This window comes from Cyprinodon tularosa, unplaced genomic scaffold, assembly GCF_016077235.1.
Source record: "Cyprinodon tularosa strain WSP-4 unplaced genomic scaffold, ASM1607723v1 ctg324, whole genome shotgun sequence".
NCBI classification, from domain to species: domain Eukaryota; kingdom Metazoa; phylum Chordata; class Actinopteri; order Cyprinodontiformes; family Cyprinodontidae; genus Cyprinodon; species Cyprinodon tularosa.
Window position 1 is genome coordinate 82,954 of NW_024039035.1, and position 16,043 is coordinate 98,996.

At 39.5% G+C, this 16,043-nt stretch overlaps 1 protein-coding gene across 12 annotated transcripts in view; it reads right to left on the reverse strand.

Annotated features, from left to right (window-relative positions):
• LOC119788727 (protein FAM126B-like) overlaps positions 1–16,043 on the reverse strand; it is a 60,208-nt gene that overhangs the window by 16,308 nt on the left and 27,857 nt on the right. For 7 of the 12 annotated variants that reach the window (XM_038293336.1, XM_038293328.1, XM_038293329.1 and 4 more), the window contains 4 exons: positions 9,111–9,193; positions 5,980–6,081; positions 4,404–4,583; positions 2,306–2,386 (listed from right to left, as the gene is read on the reverse strand). In XM_038293336.1, the coding sequence (XP_038149264.1) occupies positions 2,306–2,386; positions 4,404–4,583; positions 5,980–6,081; positions 9,111–9,161 (414 nt within the window). In that variant the 5' untranslated portion in view covers positions 9,162–9,193. The remainder of the gene's footprint in view (positions 1–2,305; positions 2,387–4,403; positions 4,584–5,979; positions 6,082–9,110; positions 9,194–16,043) is intronic. The other 5 variants (XM_038293337.1, XM_038293326.1, XM_038293330.1 and 2 more) reach the window with 1 other exon arrangement.

The following is a 16,043-nucleotide window of genomic DNA, read 5'->3' on the forward strand; positions in this document are numbered from 1 at the left end:
ATTTAGCAATTACCCTAGTGGCTGTTAGCTGTAAAAGTCCATAGATAAGCCGCATTGTTATATAAGCCGCAAGGTCGAAAAATTGGGAAAAACTCGAGGCTTATAGTCTGAAAATGACGGTAATATTAATAAATACCTAATAGCCTAAGTCTCCCCATTGTTGCCCTTTATGATCCAGCAATAAACAGGAAGTGAAACATTCAAATAGAAGATAGTCCAGGTGATGTTCATATTAAACCATTATTTGGTGCTTCCTTTCATTCATCTACCCACCGTCTTTCCTTAAAGTGCTGATTGTCCAACTGTTACAGCAGACTGTTTACAACAATCTTTGTTTCCTATGCAGATTTCTTCATGAAACATTTAAGTCATCTTCCTGTTTCCATCAAGCTTTAACGATGTGCTTACTAATGTAGGCTAAGATACTTCAAATTAAATATTTAGGATAGCTTTTGGAGTTATCTCTACATTATAGGTGGTGAGGAGGGACGACTAACCAAACCACGCATGTATAGATCTGACCTTCCTTTCGCAGCATTTTGACACCTGCAAAGTATACAAGTGGTACCAAGCCCAATACTGAGCGGAAAATAAAAACATCACCTGCTATTAAATCATTTCTTTATGAGTGCAATGGAAAGAGGAAGATATGCATGTGATGAATGTGTGAAACCTAAAAGTAGCTCCGAATAAAAATGCGCGATAATCCACTCCATACAGGAGGATACAGAGCAGAAGTTTCATTGAGTATCTGGTGATTCTGTACGACAGATTAAAGATGAGTTACGTGCGAATGAATTCCTGGCCTTCAGGGCACGTGTTGTTCAGACCAGAGCTGTAATCAGGGAGGCTTGTTGTGACTCATACAGATGCTCGATCTGTTTCCACATTCCTCTATTGTTGCTTCATTCTTTCAGCGTGGGAGGAGGAGCTTCTGAAGCTTGTAACTATAGCAATAGATTGCCCTTGTTCCACAAGACACACAAAACGACTCAGATGCCTTCTTTAGCGAAAACATTCACTGTGTCCTTGGGCCGACAGATAGCTTAGCCATTAGTCCTACATGATTCCAGGTCAACATGTTCTGTTAAAGTTTGCTGTATTGAATTTCTCTGATATGTCAGCTGAAGCACTCAGAGTGAAACAGCCATAGAGAATAAAAAAGTAGAATCAATCAGTTAACTGATAAAGCTACCAAAGTTTGAGATTGAAAGCAGGCTAAAAAGCAAGCTTTAAATTCCATTCTTAAAAACGTAATATTTTAGAAACTGGATACCAAGGTATTAAAAGCACTTGGGCAACTAAAGGTACCATTTTTTTTTAAAATCCATTACTTTAGTAAAAGGAGAGGAAGAGATACGAAAAGAGGGACAGAGAACATGTGCTTCTCGTTTCACGTTATGACCATGAACCTCGTTTAGACTAGTTTTTCACACAGAGCCTTCTACAATAGGATGTTTTGCTCCAACCAGGCCCAACAGTTCATCCCTCTCTATAGCTACGTTTACATGGACACAACTAATCGGATTGAAGGCCTGATCAGATCAAAAATGTTTCATGTAAACATGTCAGACTGAAGATTCTAATCCGATTCGGTCCGATCGGATCTAAATTTAATTCCGAATGAGAGAGGTGGTTTTTGCCGATCGCCATTCCGATTGGCGTCCATGTAAACACCCATTCGGATCTAAAGAGTAAAGTAATCTTCACTGCGCATGTGTGCGACGTCAGCGTGACGTTCTCCGCCTTGTCAACAACAGGAAATCACCGGTCGCTCTCGCTGTGAACAACATGGCGGGGGGAGTCTAGGAACGCCGACTTATAAGTTAATTTAAAGCTGCAGGAAGCAGGAATTTATCCTCCTCCTCTTCCTCTTCTTCCTCTCCACAGCCCACTCGCTCTCCCACGCTGGTTCAATCGCTCATTCTCTACATTTTCTCTCGGACATTTCGCTGCCAAGCGCTTTTTTCCTCCTCTCTCCTTTTTTCTTTCCGCTCGCTCCGAGCGCATCGTTTGTCAGGCCTCCCAAAAACCAGACGCAGACAGAACTGCCAAGTTTGTCAGGAAGTTCTGCGCATGCTTAAAAGATTTAATCTGATCCAACGCTTGATACATGTATACACACGTCATGATCGGATCATTTCATTTAGTGTCCATGTAAACGGAGATTTTGAATTTCCGATCAATCAAGGTTTGGATCGGATCGGGGAAATTTTGCGCATGTAAACGTAGCTTATGAGGCTTTAGGAGTTATTTGACAACCAACAATTTAAGTCATTTTAAGGAGGAAAAGCTGGAGTCTTACCTCATGATATACTGATGGTTTGGACAGAGATGGGATTGTGAAGGAAAGAAGCTTGCTGTTGCCGTCTTTGTCGACGATTTCCTGCAACAAAAAAAAGGAAAGTCTGAGTTGGGATGGTCTCTTCTTCAAATGAGCAGAAATGTAAGATGAATGCTAAAGATCTCTGTCAATGCACAAGATGAGGTTATCTATAATGTCAGTCTTATTTCCCAAAAATGTTTTGAAAAGAGCTTGGTGCAAACATCAGTCAGGTTTGGCCTCTTCTGAGCCACAGCTTCAAAGGGATATTAGCATTTACGAATTAAGTCTTTTTAATTACGTTCCCCCTCAACATTGTTTTGAAGTAAGGTCTTTATCGTTTTAACATTTTACCGTGTTCTCCTTGACTGGGCTGTAGGTTACTCTCTCTGCCCTTCTCTGGCTAACAGCTTATCTCTAAATATCTGAGAACTGCTGAGAGCAAGGCTGTTTATCTGGACTTGCTGGTCAATGGAGAGACATCTGTGAGCATCTGCTCCACGTCTGTGTGTGTTGAGAGATTCAGACACAGAGGAATTAATTATTTATGAATGCGCCCCTTAGCAGCGCCGGCTGACATGGAGATGTGACATTTGGTATCTCTTGCTCTTAGCACAATTCCTCAAGGGTGTTTCCTGGTGATGCAATTCCCTTTTGGACAATCCATTAACCAGAGTTTTCCTCGCAGGTCACCTTGAAAGTAATCTGACACAAAAAACCTGACAAATTCACATCCTTTGTTTGGTTCTAAAGGTAACTGATCATTTATACTTGGAACAAAGCAAAACAAACCTACACAAATTTCACCTTAGTCTTCTAAGTGAAGTTTTTTTAATGTAAACATGAAACAAGAGGAAAAAATAAAAACACCTGCTCCAAAGTAGAAACTTTCAAGATAAAGCTGGATGCACTTGGCATCTGAGCACTCAACCAACTAGGTGGGGTCGCATGTGATGGCAGCATTATGCTTTGGGATCGTTTTTAACTCACTTGTGCATTTCACAAGGTGGGTGGAACAAAGTTTATTCACCCCATATGTGACTTTTAGGAAAACTGACTGTTTATAAAACTAAAAGAAACAGCAGTGAGGCATTCAGTCAGAGCTACAACAGAAGCTGTGGTTCCTCTGTAACTAATAAAGGTACCGTATTTTCCAGACTATAGAGCACACCTCACTATAAAGGGGTATACCCAATACATTTTTTGAAAAAAAAAAAAAAAGGAAACTTGCATATATATAAGCCACACTGGGCTATAACCCGCTGATATCTCCTGAACTGTCTCCCACCAAACCTGTAGGGGGAGCTCTACATATAGGCTGGAGTAGGAACAAAGAAGAATGCTAACTCCCGTTAGCTTGTTGACTTGCAGCAGAGCTTCTACTGAAAGATGGGGCTTAGTTAGCTCTTTATTTCAGCGCTGTGGGAGTTGAGCCCAGTCTCTTCATGGATTCGGCAGCTTTAACGCAGCAAATAAATGTCAAAATGTGTGAATTCGGGATATTTGTTCTCCGCTGTGACAGCTGCTAGCATTTTCTTGTGCTAAAACAAAATTAGCCCCTTATTCTTTCATCTCCAACTTTGACTTCCCCCTCTGGCGGTTAAGAAAAATCCACAAAAAAGCTGCACCTTTAATAAAGGCTGCATGGTTCGAAGCAAGGGAATAAAGTAGCAGCTTATAATCTGGAAAATACGGTACATATAAACAAGTATTAGTAAGTTTGGATGAAAATATATGAGCCTATATACATGAATGATTAAGGAAAAACATGAAAATTCTGTTTCTGCTTCCAAATCTAAGCTATCAGAAAATATACTTTGCATATGCAGTCAAAATCATTTGATAAATACCAAGGATGAGTGTGTAATCCATGACTTGAACTGTAAACATAATGATTTAGTTGTACTCTTTCAAATCTCAAAACCCCATATCTTTAAGCCAAAGCCATCTACAGCTATGAAGGATATTTGATATGCCTCACCGTATTAATAGAATCTATTAATGAACCTGTAGAGTGTAACTGAACCTACAGCAGTCTTTTAACCCAGCTTACTCTGACCACAGAAGGACTGGCACCCACCAGATTATAGATACCCAAGAGGAGGGCCTCAATGCAGCCATTGCTCTGGCGATCCCTACTGGCAGTGACGCGCAGGTAAACCCACACAAGTTCAGGTAGGAACTGCAGGGTGAAACGTCGCAGGCGGTCCTCAGAGCTCCGGTACAACTCAAAGAGCTGGTGACACACGGGTTCCAGGAGCTAGGAACCAAAAAAAAAAAAAAAATAGATAAATGGTTAAACAGATATGTAAATCCTCCGAAACAGCTCATAACTTATAGATATCTGACTTTCAACACTCCTGTGTATTTATACCAGACGATCACAAACAATCCTTCAGTTTCTACAGTGGATGATGGATGGACTGAAACCTAAAATAAAATTCTAACTTTTCGGAGATCTGGAGATCTTATGTTAAGAACTATGAGAGTATTTTACAGATCACCATGTATTCAATAAATACATGTAAACATTAAATCATTGACAACAGTGACAGAGTTTGCAGATACTTCACTTCTTAAGCATTTACTCTTTAATACATGTTAGAGTTTAATATCAGCCCTTACGAAAACTTATGAATGAATTAGATCTGGATATAGGAGGATGGACAGATAGAGGGAACCTTTAGGGCAGGGGTGCTCAAGTCTAGTCCTCAAGAGCTACCATCCTGTAACTTTTAGATGCATCTCTTCTTTAGCATACCTGAATCAAAAGCCTCAATCCCCTCATTTAGCTCAGCTCATTTAATTCAGGTGTGTTAAAAATGGTTGCTTCAAGAAGTTGCTGGATAGTAGCTCTTGAGGACTGGACTTGAGCACCCCTGCTTAAGGGGGTGGAGGGGATCATAGCTAAATAATGGATTTACAGGGAGCTTTATGTGACCGAGAAATAAGTAGCACTCATTAATGAACTTGGCAATGATTTTGCTCTGTATGGCATCAGCAGAAGTTACAGCTTTCCCTCCCTTTCTATCACACAGACCCTCTTCCTTATACATAAACACGCGTCCGCTGTCCTGGATCAGGCGTTTCATCATTAATTGTGCAGCGAGACTGACAGCACTAATGGAATTTAGATCCCTGGGTGCCTGACTCTTACGTTTGACTGTGGAAAAAAGGGGGGGAAATGGCAGCACAGACAAATGTCCAGCCTCTCTGAATACCTCCGACCTCTTCTCTAAAATGGTGCAACGAGGTCTTTAAACAGCAAAAACCTCAAACAAATGTGGTTTTAATGTGCAGCAGGGTGAGGCTGAAACCCCCTGACCCACAGAAGGTGTTACTTCATTATGTAGTTTCTCTGGTGTGAGCATCAGTTTGTTTTTTCAAAGCCCACTGTGTCTCTGTCCTACCGCGCCATTGAGTGTGCGTACAGTAAACTGGGAACGCTGTGTACCATCTCACAGATGAAGCTGCAGCCACTGCCGCTCTGCCCTTTAATCATACTCACTCACACCAACGGCACATGATAGGCTTTAGTGTGTGTGTGTTTATCCTGTAGAAACGGATGTGTCATTCTGTTTCTCAGTGCAACCCAGACATCAGGCTGTGAGTCACAAGCAGCATAGCAAGATAAAAAGAAAACGTGTGTGTTTCACCTCGTTGTTGGGGTCCTGGATGACTCTGTAGAGCGCTGGTACCAGAGACTTCTTTAGATGCAGGCTGCCCGCATAGCTGGGGATGCGGGTTTCTGGTAAGGACTGAGAAAAAGAGAAGAAGAAGAAATACATTTTTTGATTAGAATTACATAAACATGTATTTGACTCAATTGATTCCACTAAGGCCTTGTGTTTTTACTTTAAGGGTCAAAAACTACAACCAACCCTCAAAGAACTATGAGTTGCAAAAGCAGCGCAGCTTATGCTGGTTAACATCATAAAGATGTAAGCTAGAGTGTCATTCAATTGAGGTGCTTTTCTTCAGCAGGGACAGGGAATTAAGTCAGAGTTGATGAGAAGCTAGACAGAGCTAAGTCCAGAGCAGAGATTGGGGTGGAGGTTCATTTTCAAGTAGAACAAAGGTTCTAAAAACACAACAGAGAAACAATGGCTCATTCAAATAATCATAGCTGTGTTTTAGAATGGTACAATTAAAGACCAGCCTGTAATCCAAATGAAAGACTATGGCAAGAATTAAAAATTGATGTTCACAGGTTTACTTCGACTATGTTTGAGTTGTTTTGCAAATAAGAATGAAGGCCTTCAGTCTTTAGATGTTGGTAGAAACAAACACTAAAATATTTGCAAGTGTGATTGTAGAAAGAATTTTCCTTTGTTAAAAAACAATCAAAACAAAAGATATGGCTTCAGAACAATGGGAAAACGTTTAATGACTTTGTTTTTTAAGGTCTACCCATTTTCTGAGCCTCTCTGTTAAAGGGGAACATTTTTTTACATTGGGCCCTTGATTTTACGTTATTACACCATGTTCTACTCACCCATATGAGTTTTGTGTCATTTGGAGCTGGTCTGAAAATATTCCGTCAGGTTATATCAAAGTAACGTCTTCCTATGGGCAACGACTTGAAGGCACAAACTAAACTGGTCATAATTTCTTCTTTATTGTACGCCAGAATTCATAACGTAGGTGAATCACTGTCCCCCAAACATCCGCAGTTATATTTTTTTAAAACAAAGCGGCGCGTGTATGACGTCATCCGCGTGCCGGACTGGAGTTGTGACAGGCAGCCCGGGCCATAGGCGGCTACGCTCTACCCCTGCTATTCATATGGCTAGCTAATCTGAATCATTCCGTTTCGATGGCGAGATCATCTGTGGTAGTAGCACTAGACATCTTCCAGGCATGTGAGTAAAACTAGCAGCAGTTCAGCGGACAGGATGAATGAATGGTAGCCGGCGCCCGCGATCTCTTTCAGTGCTGATATTGCAAACATTGACAGTAACATCTAATGTTTTCTAAATCATAAAAAATAAAAAAATGTAACAATAACCGCATTGACCAATCACATCAAATCAAATTGGACTTAAAAACTAAGCTTGTGGTTTAATATTGTAAATAAAAAGCAACTTGAGTATTTTTTTAATGCCCTAGCAATGAACTAGATAAAGCCAGAATGTTAAAATACTACAACCATAAACATAGTGTCAGCATTAACTTCTGATAATAAACATTAAGGCATGCCTTTTTGACTGTTAAGCCCTCAAGTGGCAGCAAAAAAAAAACCTGACAGATTTAGAAATGACTCAGTCTAAACAGATTTTGACAAACGCTCCTAAAAGCTCCAGATTAAACAGGGTGATGGAGTCTTTCAGGGACAGAGTATCCTGGGGTGGCAAACCTCCTAGTCAAGCCTGAGTGTTGTCTGCAGATGACAGGCACAGAGGTAGCCTCTCAGAGGGACACCACTGCAGACAAGTCCTGTTGTGTTCTGTCCTCATGGTGATCACTTTCCCCCAGGGGTCCCATCATTCCATATTTGGTCAATACTAGTGAGGTTTCCTCTTTACCACAGTTTGCAGTGAAAAAAGGCTTTATAATTTTGAGGAAAAATTAACTACATTTTGTGCTTCAGCTGCAGACCTCTTAAAATTTAAAAAGAAAATAAAAAATAGAATCCAAACATACAAGATTACAGCTAGTGCTAATTTCCATCTACAGTTAAACTCAAACACAAAGAAAAGAAAAACTGAGGTCTTAAACTGTTAGAAGGACCATTACTTCAGGATATATAAATGTTAAAATAAATAACAGTCGTTTTATTTATTTATTGGATTTCAGGCTGATCAATAAAAAATCAAAATAAAAAAAGTCGTAGGGAAGCAGCTGTTCCAACCGCTGCGTTTCCGAACTCTCCCGAGTGGTCCGCAACTTTACACGAGTGAATAAAATGAATGTGATTGATTGATTATCAAGGGGGCGGGATTGTTGTGGTGAAAGGTTCGCAAGCATGTTTGGTTGTGCCTGGTGTCTAGGAAGCATCTTGCTAACCAGTTAGCAACTTAGTGCTAGTAGGGAAATTACATTGGGACCAAGTAGCACTTAGAAACAACACTGTCAATACTATGGACAGCGGAAACATGCAAGAGGAGGAGAGTTTTGTGTCGGAGGTCGTAGATGAGTCTCCTCGATCATACATTTTTTATTTAGAGGAGGAAAGCGGGTACGAAGATGTTGTGGAAGAGGACGCAAGGACGGCAGAAGCTTGTTTTGGTGTAGAAGGATTACAGCTGTACATGTTTCAGCCCTTGCCTCGTAACGCTGCCAGTTCTTTTAGCACTACGCCTGCTGAAGACACAGACGTCCATCCCCGTGAACACTGGGGCGTAACTCAATGGTAAATTAAATATATTCTTATTTCTTATTTCAACCGTTGCGTATATTAGCGGCGAAATATGAATGAAGATGCAATGATTGAAAAAATTTGATTGACAGATGAGGTGTACAAGCTGACATATAACTAACTGGCCAGCATAGAATAAAGAGAAAAAAAAACTGATTTTAAGAAAGGATTTCTTTTTAAATAGAAATTTTCTAACTTTTGGGACAATATGGTCTGATAGAGAGCACATTTATATACATGTTTAAGCCAGAATGATTTGAAATTTAAATATGACTTCCCTACGACTTTAAAAGCAATCAAGATAAGATCTTAACACTAAAATAAAAAATATGTTAAAACATCCACAGCTCGCGGTTTCTGTGGGAAACAGCCTGCAGGATGCATTTCTGCATGACTCATGAAACACCACAGAGAGGAGGAGGGTTTTACCTTGAATTCGGAGAGCCATTCTTCCACAACTCCTCGCTCTGAACCCAACATCTTTCTCGGAGACCCCCCCTCCTGGAAGCCTGCTGGACAGAGAGAGGCAGTGGTTGGATATGAAGTCAGGGGATGAGTGAAGGTGATATGAGAGATGATACTGCACATCATCGTCTAAAGGATGCCCAAGCTGTGGTTGTGATTTTAGTCTCTTATTTCCCTACTGAGGAAGATGCAACGCATTGTTTTCAATCCAAGCCAATACTCAAGGTGACGGTTTTGATTTACTCATCCAGCTGTTATGCGGCACAAAGCAGAGTTTCATTTGGAAAAAATCAAAAGGCTTTTAAGGAGACAGATTCATATAGGGGAAAGACTGCAGTTAGGATGTGCAGGTCCCCATTAGTGGTGGATAATCTGCCATTAAAATAGGAGTGTCACACAACAGGAAATCCTCCCTACGGTGATTACAGTCAGCAATAATGGATGATTGAAAAATTAACTAAAGTAAATAAATGTAAACTCTCAACTAATAATAGCTGTTATGATATGAATCATTTCAAATAAATCCAGACAGGAATAATTCTCTGGAAACAATGACAGTCATGGTGGTATTGGCTTGATGTTCAGCACACTGTTACACAACTGTACATCTCAATGTGCAGTCACATGGATGGGACGTTTATAGAAGATCATTGGCCAGGTTTGGGTCCAAGTCTAAGTAAATGTCTTTATTTTCAATGCAAATAAAAATAATGTAAAACCTAGAAAGGAAAACCAGAGTCTTTGTGTTCATGTAGACTGCTGGACTGACGAGGTAAAGGCTGACACAGATGTTCACAGGATCATTTGACGATGTGTGAATATTGATTAGACCCAAATCTGTACATGGCTGTTTTCAAAGCTACTGCTTTATATTTCACGCATCCAGACTCTTTGGTGTTCTTATACAGCCAGTCTTTTTTTTTAATGCGTTTAATTTCTAGTGCAGTTATGGCTTAAGTATGGGATGGCTATTTTCAGAGTATGGATACAATACATTTAACATATATAAAAAAGCCAGTTTCATAATCTTTATTGATTCTGAAAGGATGAGTTCTCCATTATAAATTTGAAGATTTTAATTTCTTTGATAAAGACTTATTTAGTCAAAAAAATAAAATAAATGACCCTTCAATTAAGAATTGTAGACAAACTTTTCAGGAAATTACTGTTTCACATATTAATCTGCTTACATTTTATTTTTACATTACATTTTATTTTTATTTAAAGAATCGTGATTTAATCATGTGAGGAGGTTCAGGAAATTTTCAATCGAACCAACTCGTCTCAGTGCAGCAGGAATTTTCCAGGAATTTCACTAAGCTAACATAATGCACAATGCAAAAAAAAACCAAAACACTTCTTTTATCACAAGAGTCTCAACAAGTTTTTTTTCGGTTTCCATGTTAGGGTCCATAAATGAGCGTCTTGAAAGCCAGCAGTTTCTAGGAAAGAAATTCCTCATAAACACCTATTAGTAAATCAGAGACTAATATTTGTTTGAGCAACAACATGCTAAACATAAAAAAAACTGCACAATCTGTTTAAGGCGGTGTTTTTGGAAAATATATCAACAAACCATCCCTGTAAAATCTGGACTGAAGCCATTACTAATTTAAACAAAATAAGAAGCAGAGTCGACGAATGGAGCAATATCTAAAATTATAATTAAACATTTTCTTATCCATGCATATATACAAATGTAGAGTTTCTAAGTTTAGTGTAAGGCATTCAGACAAACTCTTTCCAGAGCATCATCAGCATCATTAATGGCTAATTGTGGCCATTCTGAAACAGTCAATGGAGAACATTCTGACTATCCTTGGAGCTCCGCAGTTCTTATAGATGAAAAAGGAGATCTGAGCTTTCTACTATCAATTCCAAAGTATACTGCGGTTTTAAAAATTTTCAAAGCAGTAAAGTTGAATAAAGTGCTGGGCTGACTAGAGTTAGCATAGATGAGTGGTAAGCAGCAGCTGTTCACTTCATATCAGCTGATGGGAAAAAACATGATTTAATTTTTTTCTTCCTCAAACATAGAAAACAAATCTGACTTGTTGATAAAATGCTGATAGCCAAGTTCAAAAACCAGATAGGGAGCATAAATATAAGAAAAGGCTACGAGCTGCAGACAAATGATTTCACAGATAATAGAACATTGCTATTCATGAATAACCACATTATTTCGAGAACAACAAATACATCTTATTTGTTTGTTAAACATTTTCACTTCATGTTGTTTAAAAAAATATAAAAGACGACACCATTTTTACCTATAATAACAAATAATAATGATGCAAAATAGAAACCAAAACCAAGTCTATAATTTTAAGAAATGCAAAATAAATGAATAGGCTAACAGCAGCATGCAACAGAGCAGCATTCTAAAAAGTGTTTTATTTACATTTTTAGCAAATGGTAAATACAAGCCAGTTAAGACTTACACTCCTGCCTCAGACACTGAAAAACTGCAAACGCAGTCCAAGTGCTAACTCCCACCTCAGGTTCTGACATAAAGCATGCCTCATTTGTTAAAGCCAAATCACCATATCCCAGAAAATGTGCTAAATCTCTGAGGGCTCACTGCAATGCATATGAGTCAGAGGATTTAATGTTTCATCCAACACTCAGAACAGATGCACCACATCTGCCTGCCTGGCCAATCTGGGTAATAAGTGATTAAGAGGCATGCTCATAAATGAAGGTGTGAAGAGAAGCGTGGAAAGTTTACAATAATATCAGCCTGTGTGGGCTGAGGAACGAGTCAGAACAGAGGACAAGATGACAGCAGGAACTCCAAAGTCATACCACCCAGAAAAACAAACAAGAGGCTTCAGGAACAGTTTGTGAAAGTTAATGAATGACTCTGCTACTGTCTGACCCAGTACATAGAAAATAACCTGCCATTGATGCTCACCCAATCAACACCATTCAGTTCAGGGAGAAAAATAGGCTCAGAGGAGCAATGCACAAACTGTTTGAAAAGGTTTTATTTAATAAGCAAAATAAGAGGGGAAAATGCTTCAAATGTTTAATCAACAGGGTTAAATTAAAGCAGTGGTTCTCAAACTTTTTCTGTCATTCCCCACTTTGGACAAGGGGGAATTTTCAAGCCCCGCCTGTCCCCATCGCCCCAACACAATGCTAATGAAATATGCAACAATCTTAAAATTTTCCAATTTTATTGAAGTAACAAGTAGTATCTAAATACAAACTATCTACATCAAATAACAGCAAGCTCAAAAATAAAGAAAATAAAAATGCAGCTGTGTAAAAATTTGTATCAAGCTCAAAGATAGAAAAAATTAAAGTGCCACTCTGCAATCTGTTAATAAAAGAAAAGAAGTGAAATCCATCTGGCAATACAGGTCTATTTATCCCTGCATTAGTGGCTGCAATGAGCCTGTTTTGCATTGCACAGTTTCTCAAAACAGGGTTGCAGGCTTGATACTGCGACTCTCAAGTCATGCTCAATGTTCAGCTGAGATCTGTATTTTGTTTTCAGTGAAGCAACAGTTGAAAAGCCCATCTCACAGAGATATGATGTGGCAAAGGGAAGAAGAATGCACACAGCTCTCTGCCCGATGAGTGGAAACTCCCTCTCCACTCCAAACCAGAATTCACTATTAGTCTGAGCATTAAACCTGAGCCTCAGGGTGGAGTCAGACGTCATTTCAATAAACTGGTCCTATTTATTTAAGATAAAATATTTCAAATTCAGTTATTTATGATCAACCTGCGCCGTCAATCCCGGCGCATGTGCGCTTTATTTGCAGTCTGGACGCTGAGGGTAAACATGCTGTGTCTCTGCAGCGCTGAGAGGGACTCCTGCGATAGCGGGGGAGAACGGGGTTGGGACGGGGGAGGCGCCCCACGGCAGCACCTGCCGCTGGAGGACAAGAAAAGGAACGATACGTGCTTTCACGTAAGAGTCTCCAAAAGTCGCTAGATTTGTCGCTAGTCGCTTTTTAAAAAAAGAGTCGCTGGAGGGGTCTAAAATATAGCAACAAAGTCGCTGAGTTGGCAACACTGGGGCGCGAAAGTTTATTCCGTTACAAATAATATGCCGACGTCACGTCAATCATTATTTTGGCACTTCAGTTCCAGGTGAAATTTTTCTCATATCTAATGTTCTTTTAATTAGACTGCATGTAGGCTAGTAATGATTACTTTGTGGGTTTGATTGGTCTAAAAAGCGGCAACATACAGCTATAAGGACAGTTTGCTCTCACACATTCTACATTTATAGTCACACACACACACACACCGGAACTTGGCGCGCCCCACCTGTCACGTCTCAATTCCCCACCAGTGGGTCGCGCCACACACTTTGAGAACCGCGGAATTAAAGTAAGATAACATAAATCCCTGACCATCTATGGTTAAAATGACAGAGAGAAAAGCGATCCAACTTCTACAAAACAAACAGCCTCCAACTGGACGATCCAACCACTGACCAGAAGGTAGACCATCTACTGAAAATACTAAGATCACACAATAACAGCCAGATTAAAGAAACAAAAACACAAGGTGGTTTACTCAGATAAGATCGGTTTTACCTCTGCAATCAGCAAAATAGCTAAAACACAAAACATTTAAGTTTGTATTTTCCCCAAAGCACATTATTTCTACTTTACCAATGTGTCTCACTTCCTGTCTCACTTATGATCTTCCAGTCCAATCGCTGCATGGGTATGACCAAAACAGCCCCATCTGTTTAAGCTGATTCTCAAAGCCCAAACTCTAAAACTGGCTTTTCCTCATCAATCTCTTTAATGTTAAGGTTGTTCCTGCTGCTCATGAACTACTTTCTACCAGATATTTTCCTCACACTAAACTCCCATTAATAGACTTGGATACAACATGCCCCCTGCGATGGACTGGCGACCTGTCCAGGGTGTACCCCACCTCTCGCCTGTAGACAGCTGGATACAGGCACCAGCACCCCTAGCGATGATATTCTAATTAACTAATGTTAATGTACAGTAATAACTTAATAGATCGAAGAATATTTTACAATTTGACTTTATTTTAAAGTCAGTCCGTGACCTACAAAAGATCCCAACTGTTAAATAGTCTGATTTGGGAGTAATCTTCTCTCCAAAAGGAGAGATGTATTTTGTAATTCATCTTGTAAAATAGTTATGGTTATATATCTGGGTTTAACATCTGCTAGAGGAGACTTTGCCCTTTGTTCCCAAATAAACTGGGTGGATGAGTCTAAATTCAAATCCACATCCAAGAGCAAATATTTAACATGCCCTGAAAGGGTTCTTAGACACATATGTGCTTCCTATCAGCAGAGATAAAACCTTAAAGTAAAACATAATAAATTATGCAAAACTCGACATGGTGCAGATAAGCATGAATATGTTACAAAAGAAGCTCAGAGAAGCTGCTGGGCTGGAAAAGCATAAAGGAGGACGATGACATGAACTAGTGAAATTTCTCCTATGAAACGCCCCTCCCTCCTAAATCAGCCGTCAGCGGGCTCGGGTCTTCATGAAACGCTGACTCATTAATTTCCTTTGGCTTATCAAGCTGTCAGAGAGGCATGGAGATGAAATTCATGGACGGCAGCGCAGGCTTATCATTCTCAGTGAGAACTAGAGACGCATTTAGAAGGAGCTACTGTTCATTCTGTTCGAACACTTAGGGATTAAAATCTTTCTCTGACATAGAACCCATTATAGGCAGATCAAGAAATCTCTCAAAACTGTTTAGTGGTTTTCGTTTTGAATTAAAAATATACCAGAGCTACAAATTTTACTTATTTACAACATTGTGCTTTAACATAACGTAAAAATGAGCACTATCCCTTGAATAAACCACCCATTAAGAAAGACTGCACCAGTGTGGTTCAGTTTGAATGCTGACCTTTAACCCCTCACTACATTTTACTAAACATCGTTTCAGAGATATAAGAAGATATCACTAAAACGTTATTCTGTGTCAATCATTTAAATTCCTTTATTAATCAAATTACAACATTATACAGTTTGTTTGCATATTAGGGGTGTAAATCACACCCATCATTGCAATTTGATGCAGTATCAATTTCCTGACCCAACGATTCGATTATTTTTTATACTCAAAAATACACCATGATACGATTCGATTTGATTAATTGGTTAATTGTTTGTTTTTTTAACCTTACAGGCTAGACGATGTTTTAATTTTGAAATAAATCAATGAAAGCTGTAATATCGTAATGCATTTTATTTGAGAAACATCAGCAAATAACAGAATTTGCAAAGTTGTACTTCACCCAGGCCTATGAAAACCTTATTCACTCACACAACCCCAAATACTTTCAAACATATAGCTTGAATGCGCAAGGGGTGTGCAAGTTATCTTCTCTTTCCTCCGCCATGTCCGTCTTGCCTACGGTTTACGCTAGTGTGTGTGTGTGTGTGTGTGTGCATGCAGAAAGAGGTTAGTGGCTAAAGGAAGCGAGGTAGGAGGGCAAAATAGGTTTAGCGCCACCGCATCACCGGAGTCAGAATTACTTCTAGGAGCAAACATTAGTTAAATTAACAATCGATACTCTTGTGGACGTGTCGATGCATCGGATCGTCGGCTGTTGGATCGATGCATCGATATAAAACAATTATTATTTACAACCCTATTGCATGTATATCAAACTTTTATTTTGTCATTTTAAAACAGAATTTTCTCTAATTAGAAGAGAACAACAGGCCAGAGAGCAGCTGTCCAGAACTTGATGTTTGGCCTCATTTTACCCTGAACTCCCAAGTCTGTCAGGGTGTAGAGCCTGGGGTCTGCAGATGTGTGCTAGGGACAGACCTGAACCAACTTCAGTTACAGATGTTTTTTTGTGTTGTTTTTCTGACCTATTGTGTGAAGTAAAATTGGAGCCAACAGTGTTGCCAGCAGCCA